An 8,280-nucleotide genomic window follows, 5' to 3' on the forward strand; every position below is an offset into this window, starting at 1 on the left:
TTATGTTTCCAAGGAACCTGAGCCTCCTGAAAATTGTTTAGTGACTGCCTCACACACGTTGATCAACACATAAGATGAGCAAAAACTCTAGAATGCCTTCGTTACATCGTAACGTGGATGTTTAAGAAGTTTAGTAAAGTTGTTGAGCGCTAGCGATTATTATCTTCAATATCTCTGAAGCTCAGTGTTTATGCTGACCTCAAATTCTAGATTGCCACCATTACATCTATCTTGCCTTTTTGTTCGAGGCAGGTGTTTGTGTGAACCTCAAACACTAGCTAGCTCATTTAAGAACACTTAAGACTCTATAGTGGGAATTCTTTCCTTGACCATGGTAATTATATTAATAGAAATTTCAAACAGGAGAACCATTTAAACTGAGTCTGTATTGTTAACAAGTTCGGGACTCGTACATGTGTAACCTTGCCTTTATTTCAATGCTTTTTACAAGGCAGGATCTGGATTAGGTATAAACATCTTCTTATTGTCAGGTTTTATCTAAATGTGAGAGCATGTAATTCTCAGTGTAGCTATCCAGTTAAACCTTTTTAACTAGCTACTAACTCGCTTCTTATTCAAATAAAACCATGTTATAAAAATATAGAATACCATGAACTCAAAAGAATATCCAAACTAAATTTCATTCATCTGGATCAATGATCTAAATTTACAACTATAAATGGTTCCTACTGGTTAGATGTTTACAAAACTGTTGTAGATATAGACAGATGTAAACAAGTCAAAATGCTCCCAAACGAGAAGCCAGATCTGTGAATACATCTTCACTACAGGGAATCGTGAGCCCGCCCATTGGATGGTTGTAGCCAAACTCTTCTTCTGCCTGATGCAGTAGCTCCTGAAACGTAGGTTCGCTTAGTAGTGATACAGATACCACAAACCGCTTCTTCTCTTGTTCTCCAACATAAATGGCAAAATAGCCTTTGGGGATGTCCATAGATGCAGGAGTGGTGCTACCATTAGAGAGGGACCGTTTGAGAATTTTTCTTGCTTGAATGATGCGTGGCATACGTATGGCCATGTTTTCAAGGAAGCGAGAGGCTGCTCACTTACAAAAGTTGTTGAAGGAAGATAAGAATCAAAGTAGCGCTTCCTGGTGAAAGATATGATGTTGTAGATGAGTTTTGATGTGGTTGTATTGGGAATGCTGAACACTTTATATAAGAACAGGATATAATGATCATTTCACAATAGACGGTGACATATGGAGGATTGAGCAGACGCACATGGTTTTGGGTCCCTACATTAAAATTATGGATGTTTTTGTGGACACCAATCTCCAGTGGCAAGCAAAGAAGGACTATACCAGGAAATATATATGGTCAGAGTTCTTATCACATTAACTAGTAAATAAGAGGACCAATATCACATGCATGTGTCTTGGCATTTCAACCAAAAATTCCATATTGGGTCATTGTGTCTTACCACCTAAGGACCGATGGTTCAGCTGGTTATCCAAATTAGTGGTTTGAAAATCGTCCCTGGCCCCTAGGATATTCATTAACCTATTAATTCTCAACAAAGATATACAAAATATAAATCTATGTAAAGTTTACCCATTGAATATGTCAAAAATAAATTAATCATCTCTTGATTTGTAGGGTTTTTGTAGGTCCCGAATCTGAGAGGATCGAATACGAAACCGAATCCTTGTTTATAACAAACACGGTCACGGGTGCGGAAAACCCGTAACGATGCCAAACCAAGCACAGATAATGATGATGAACACAAAGTAACCAATGAATCACACTTAATTGATTAGATGAGAACAAAGGTTCAAACCGATACACACAGTTTGAAGTAAACTCTTACAGTGGGTTATGCTCTCATAGTTTCAAAGTAAAACCATGTGTGTTTATATAGGCAGCTAGACACAACAGTGACGAAACATGGGGGCTTATGGCGAAACTACACAAGGTTTGATGAAACTCCATGATTTTTGTCCTGTAGTATGGTGAAACTCCTAGGAGTTTCATCACAACACAAGTTTCGTCATGGATAAACTTGAAGTTTCACCATGGTTTTGTCCTTTAGCATGATGAAACTTAGAGTTTCATGATGGTTTTGTCCTTTAGCTTGGTGAAACTCTAGGAGTTTCATCATGGAGTTTCCCCATGCACTAGATGACGAAACTTGGAGTTTCATCACAAAGTGAGTTTCCCCATATGAGTGCTCGACGAAACTTGGGTGTTTGGTCGAGGGCTGCCAAACATGGATATGATGCAAACTGTTAACAGTTTGCTGCAGACCGTTATAAACACACAAACAGACATAAACCAAGTATGCAACATGCATTGTTCATTTATACATTACAAAACAAATGAGACAAACTTGTCGGACCCAAGTAGGATAGGAGGATATCCGACTTGGTCTTCATTCCGTTAAAGTGTCGAACCGAACATGCCGCGTCCACACAAAAGTGTATCAACAGTTTTGCAATACCAAGAACCTCCAGTTAACGTTCTTTGGATGTCTCGTCCAGGTTGATCATTACATATGACATGCGAACTTTTAGAACATCTCCTTTAAATCATATCTTTGTACATGTAGTCAAGTTGCTGTGTGCTGATTTTTTCATGTCTAATGATTGTAGTGGTCAGAAATGTTGCCTTTGTTGTTCCTGTGACATGCTTATGTGGACATCATTTACAAGTATTACAAGAACATGTAAAATACTAACAGGTGAGATTCGTTCCTATGCAAGGTAATTATCATAATTTGAATTTCACTCTGCTGTAATCAGAGACCATATTGTTAACAAATGATTGGAGGACATGTGTTTGTTTTGTTTTAGTTCAGTGAGTGACTTATGTATAATGGATGTCTCTTCCTGGTGTAAAATTTAGTTGATTGAGTGCAGTGTCAGTTTGAGTGACAAAATAAGAAACGTAATTCTCTTTGTAAGTATCCACTTGTTTTCCTTTATCTCTAGCTGATCACAAGCTTTGTATTTTTAAGAAAACCAGCAATTAAAAAAAGTTAAGATTCCTTCAACTCAAAAAATACATCCAAGTTAAATTTCATTCAACTGGAACAATTCTCTATTTACATCTATCTATAAAGTGTTCCTAATTGTTAGCTGTTTACAAAACTGCGGTTATAAAGACAAACGTATACATGTCAGAACGCTCCCAAACGAGAAGCAAGATCCGTGAATACGTCTTCACTACATGGAATTTGAGCGCGCCCATTGGGTGGTTGTACCCAAACTCTTCCTCGCAGTAAGTCCTGAAACAAAGGCTCGCTTAATAGTGATACCGGGACCATGTGCCGCTTCTTCTCCTGTTCCCCAACATAAATTGCAAAATAGCCTTTTGGGATGTCCGTATATGTTGGAGTTCTGCTTCCATTAGATAATGACCACCTCAGAATTTTTCTTGCTTGAATGATACGAGGCATACGGATGGCCATATTTTCAAGATAGTGTGAGTCTGTTTCACTTGGAAATGTTTGTTATGGAAAACAAAATCAAGGTATTGCTTCTGGTTGGGTGATATTCACTACAAGAACAGGGCACCTTTAGCGGCGACGGGTGTCGCCGGTATTGACCACTTTTGTCGCCGCTATTGACCATTAGCGGCGACATGTCGCTGGTAAAGCATCGCCGGTATTGCTGGGCCGGTATTGACCGGTTGTCGCCGGTATTAATTATTGTCGCCGGTATTGACCAGCCAGTTTTAGCGGCGACAGCTGTTGTCGCTAAAGGTGTCGCCGGTATTAACCTTCGTCGGTAAAGATTGAAAGGCAATAGCGGCGACACGTGTCGCCGCTAAAAGTCTGTTTTTGTTTTTTAATACAACAGCTGTATATACAGATATACAGCTGCCAGCCAGTTTTACGGCCGAAAAAACAAAACCTGCCTATTTTCAAACAACGGAAGTACACGCCATGAACATAATCAACAGATACTAAAGGTAATATAATTAAAAACTACGTTTAAGTCGTACATTATATCCTACAACGTTTAATTAAATCCAAATCATACATTAAAAACAAGTCACTCATCGTCATCATTATCGTTGGGTTCATCGTCGGATTCATTATCGAATAAGTTGTCAGAATGGTAGTCTTTTGACTTTCCTTTTCCTTTTCCTTGTGAAGCAAGATAGTTGTTAAGTTGGTTCAAAAATGACGGGGTTTGGAACAAGCTGTTAACAAAATCCTACAATAATAGATAGCAAAACGTATATTAGCATATTAATTAACGCTACCAACATATATTTAACAAGGAAACATGCGTTCGTTTGTCATTTTATAAATTGCGTAGTTTACCTCAGAAAAGGGTTCTTGCGTCCGAGATTGCGAAGACGACATGTTAGATGACGAGTGCGAGGACGTGTTGGAAGAAGTTTTAGGCCCCATCCCGCGGTACCATCCTCGCCGCTCACCCAACGCTTCCTGATACGGGGCAATTGGCGGACCCTCACCGCTCCATTCACTTGTGGCGTGTTGTATGTTCCGCTGTATTTTACGAAGATGATTAAATATATATGTGTGTATATATATATATATTTGTTATAGAAAATAATACTTAAAAGAAATACTTACGTAATTTTGTTCAGCAACCGGATCAACCCAATTCCCTTGATTGTCCGTGTGGGTTTTAGCATACGTAGGTACCCAATCCATATCCTGTTTAACATTAAACTTAGATTAGACATTAAATAAACAAAAGCTTACACACACGCACACATACATAAAACATTATATTTTTATTGGCGGTGCTACCGTACGAAGATGTCCCCCCACGGTATGGGAATTGTTGTTTCTCGCGTACTAGTGTGTTGGCCTTGCTTCTTTTAATATATTTTTCTTCCCGGAAACCTTCAATGGTTCTCAACCAGTTATCATAGGGCATATCCGGGGGATGGAATGCCCTTGCACTCTCAAGATCATTGTAACCTCCCTTGCTCTTAAATAATTTTTTAGCATCGTGCTTGCGGTCAGAGTACCGCTTCATAAGTACAGCCCTAATGCCACCCGTCAAGTTTTTGGCCTCTATATCACGTTCCACTTCATCAAAATTGAAATTTTCCTACAAATTAAATAAAAAAGTTAAAATATCATATACACATTAGATTTGCATGTGCTTAAATATTTGATAAAATTTTATGCATATAAGTTATTTACCCGTAAGTGGTTCATGAGGGCATCCTTGTAATGTTGTTCAACGTTATCCCATCCAATTTTATCGAACCACATATACAGGCCGGCCTCCCGTGAAAACATATCTCTTGTTTTACCAACAGGGGTATACGTCACCTGCCTGTCAAACGTAAGCGATACAGGCCCCCCCGCTTTTACCAGACGCCTTAGCTTCTCGTTTTTTGCTTTCCCCCTAACCCTCTTCGGGGGAACCGCTGCAATTAAAACAAAAATAATTACTAACAACATTTATAATATAAAAAATATAAGGACTACAAAATAATTTAGTAAAAGACTTACCGTCTGTCTCGTGTGTGCCACGAAATCCACCAGGAGGAAGCGGTGGATCACCAGCGCCGTCACCCCCATGTCCCCAGGGGGCCGCATCAGCCATCAGATAAGCGAATATCAACAATACAGAAAACATAATCCCTATAAAGTTACAAATGTTATAGCATGTGAATGTGTATTACATGATTGTTTGTTTAAGAAAAATTCGGCAGCATTTCCTCTTAGCTCCCAAGTATATATGTAATGATATATATACCCGAGGAGCAAAGAGAAAATGATAACCGAATCCTTCTTAAACAAACAATCATGTAATACACATTCACATCCTAAATGAGATAAAGTATTCAAAAAGCAGTCCCAAGATAAACGGGGACAACCCGAAATTAATTTCTAAATCAATTTCGGGCGGGTATTTCTAAACTCGTTATGTTTAAAATGATTAATTCAAACACGGGCACAATTTTTTAAGCTTGTTATGTTCTTAATGATTGTTTTAAATTTTGGGCGGAACGTTATGTTTTAAATCATGATTTCAATTTCGATTGGGTGTTTTCTTAGCTCGTTATGTTTGAAATGATGAATTCAATATCAGGCACGGTTTTTTAAATATGTAATGTTCTTCATTTTGTTAGCTCCTTTTTTTTATAAATGTTTTCAAACCTAAACACAAACATACTAATTATCAAACTTAAACTTTTTTTTTCAAACCTACACATAAACATACTACCAACACACATACATACTTATAAAGACACATTTACATACGTACACATACATACCTACAAACACACATTTTGACCAAAAACACAAAATTTATACTTACTTACATACACATTTGCATATTTTATACAAACATACATAATAATATACACATTTTCACCAATTACAAACATTTACATGCACAATTGTTCATCATTTATAAACACCTACATACTAACATACACCTACATACATACGTTCATAAACTTACATACACACATACATGCTTACATACACCAAAATACACAAATCAATAGATTTTCCTATACACATTTTTATCAAATACACCTACATTATACATTTGGCATACTAACATACACCTACATACATACATTACTTCATAGACTAACCGTATTCGAGATGCTTACATACACCTAAACTTAAAAAAAAATAAAAAAAATTATACATTTACATACCTAAACCAAATTAATAGATTTTCATTACTTCTAAACTTAAAAAAAATCAATAGATACACCTACATACATACACAAATCAATAGATTTTCATTACTTCTAAACTAAAAAAAAAAAAAAAACCGTATTCAAGATGCTTACATAAAACTAAACCAAAAATTATACATTTACATACCTAAACCAAAAATTATAGAATTTCTAAACTTTAAAAAAAAAAGAGCAAAAACAAAGTGAAACTAACCGATGGTGGTGACCGGATTTGAGATGGTGGTGACCGGATATTTGAGATGGTGGTGACCGGATTCGAGATGGTGGTGATCGGATATTTCTTCCACAAACACAAAAATACACAAAAATGAGCAAAAATTAAAGCCTATAACATGTATATAACAAATGTAGAGAAGAAATCTAACAAAAACAAAGTGAAACTAACCGATTTGGACGATTTTCGCGAGTTAGCAGTGGTGTTCGGAAGTTTTTTTGGGGGAAAAGTGAAAGAGGAGGGAGAAGTTGGCGCTGTATAGGGGTTTGGGTCATTCAACCATTAGCGGCGACAGATTGTCGCCGGTATTGACGCTTGTCGCCGGTAAAGACTTTAATGAGGTTGACCAGAGGTTAGGTTGACCAGGGATAAGATTTGTGTGGCTAGGGATTAAAGTTCTGACATTTACTTTTAGCGGAGACCAGCTGTCGCCGCTATTACCCTACCCATGTCGCCGGTAATGATTTATTAATCCCCAACCGTCAGATCATGCTTTTGATCAACGGATGGGGTTGTGTTTGAGATCCTGTGACGCGGATCGACCAATAGCGGCGACATTTGACCTGTCGCCGCTAAAGGTGCCATGTTCTTGTAGTGATTGTAGATGATTTTCTAGGAAGATGTGGGTGTATTGTGCATGTTGAATGATATATATATATATACCATGAAGATATAATGAGGTACATAATAGACAGGGGCACATAGACGATAAAACAAACACACATGGTCTTGTATCTTGAAAATAAAATTATAAAGAATTTGTGGACATCGATATTCAATCACAATCCAAACAGGAGATCAACATGAATAATTATATGGCCTTGAGTAGAATAAGTAGTGAAGAAGGCCAATGTCACATGGCTTTGTCTTGATGATTGAGTCAACAATTATCACTTGTAGGACACTGTGTCCTCCCACCTAGTGATCTGCATTAGACTTGGTTATCCAAACTAGTGTTTAAACTACAGCTTTAACCACTAACATCGATGCTTAAATATAAAACAAAATGGAAATTACCCTCTAATTCAAGATTGCTGATTGAAAGTAGCAAATATACAGTCTTAATTTTGTTGATACATATTATGTGGTCGCGACTCGGTTCGGTTCAACTTGGTTTTGACACGGTTAGGTCCGGCTCAAGCCCGACGTCACGACATTCCTCCGTCGTGCGCCCCAGAGTTCGACACGCGAAGCACGGAGAGCCGCGAACCATTCTCGTCGCCACATCACCATGACATCATCATGATGATGTCATGATGATGTCATATGTTGTCTAACCATTTCAATTCTTCAAATGTGGATCTCACGTACAGAATGCATGGAACAACTTTACTTTGACCGATCAGAATGCAACATGGGCTTAACTCCTTGGCGAAACACCTACTGGGCCCA

The 8,280-nt window shown here is 37.7% G+C and overlaps 3 protein-coding genes across 3 annotated transcripts; all 3 read right to left on the minus strand.

Annotated features, from left to right (window-relative positions):
• Nucleotides 1-625: 625 nt before the first annotated feature.
• LOC110865935 (auxin-responsive protein SAUR21) lies at nucleotides 626-1,126 on the minus strand. Its single transcript, XM_022115280.2, has one exon. It carries the CDS (start codon nucleotides 1,037-1,039, stop codon nucleotides 740-742), a length of 300 nt encoding a protein of 99 aa, XP_021970972.1. The 5' UTR covers nucleotides 1,040-1,126; the 3' UTR covers nucleotides 626-739.
• Nucleotides 1,127-4,007: 2,881 nt separating this feature from the next.
• On the minus strand, nucleotides 4,008-4,647 carry LOC110865934. Its single transcript, XM_022115279.2, has 3 exons — nucleotides 4,567-4,647; nucleotides 4,291-4,479; nucleotides 4,008-4,180 (listed from the first exon to the last, which is right to left on the minus strand). The coding sequence occupies exons 1-3, from the start codon at nucleotides 4,645-4,647 to the stop codon at nucleotides 4,016-4,018; spliced, it is 435 nt and encodes a 144-aa protein (XP_021970971.2). The 3' UTR covers nucleotides 4,008-4,015.
• LOC118479312 lies at nucleotides 4,573-7,473 on the minus strand. Its single transcript, XM_035974263.1, has 5 exons — nucleotides 7,452-7,473; nucleotides 6,868-6,954; nucleotides 5,464-5,595; nucleotides 5,149-5,378; nucleotides 4,573-5,053 (listed from the first exon to the last, which is right to left on the minus strand). The coding sequence occupies exons 1-5, from the start codon at nucleotides 7,471-7,473 to the stop codon at nucleotides 4,679-4,681; spliced, it is 846 nt and encodes a 281-aa protein (XP_035830156.1). The 3' UTR covers nucleotides 4,573-4,678.
• Between the last annotated feature and the right edge of the window lie 807 nt (nucleotides 7,474-8,280).

The sequence above is a fragment of the Helianthus annuus genome, chromosome 6 (assembly GCF_002127325.2).
Source record: "Helianthus annuus cultivar XRQ/B chromosome 6, HanXRQr2.0-SUNRISE, whole genome shotgun sequence".
Lineage (NCBI taxonomy): Eukaryota > Viridiplantae > Streptophyta > Magnoliopsida > Asterales > Asteraceae > Helianthus > Helianthus annuus.

Excerpts from the sequence above, each read along its gene's own strand:
- LOC110865935 (XM_022115280.2), bottom strand. The coding sequence starts at position 1,039 with ATGGCCATACGTATGCCACGCATCATTCAAGCAAGAAAAATTCTCAAA.
- LOC110865934 (XM_022115279.2), bottom strand. The coding sequence starts at position 4,647 with ATGGATTGGGTACCTACGTATGCTAAAACCCACACGGACAATCAAGGG. Across the intron at positions 4,480-4,566 it reads CGGTTGCTGAACAAAATTAC|CGGAACATACAACACGCCAC; the intron begins GTAAGTATTTCT and ends CGTAAAATACAG. Across the intron at positions 4,181-4,290 it reads CGCAAGAACCCTTTTCTGAG|GATTTTGTTAACAGCTTGTT; the intron begins GTAAACTACGCA and ends CTATTATTGTAG.
- LOC118479312 (XM_035974263.1), bottom strand. The coding sequence starts at position 7,473 with ATGGCACCTTTAGCGGCGACAG. Across the intron at positions 6,955-7,451 it reads GGCACCTTTAGCGGCGACAG|AAATATCCGATCACCACCAT; the intron begins GTCAAATGTCGC and ends TGTTTGTGGAAG. Across the intron at positions 5,379-5,463 it reads TGGCACACACGAGACAGACG|CGGTTCCCCCGAAGAGGGTT; the intron begins GTAAGTCTTTTA and ends TTTTAATTGCAG.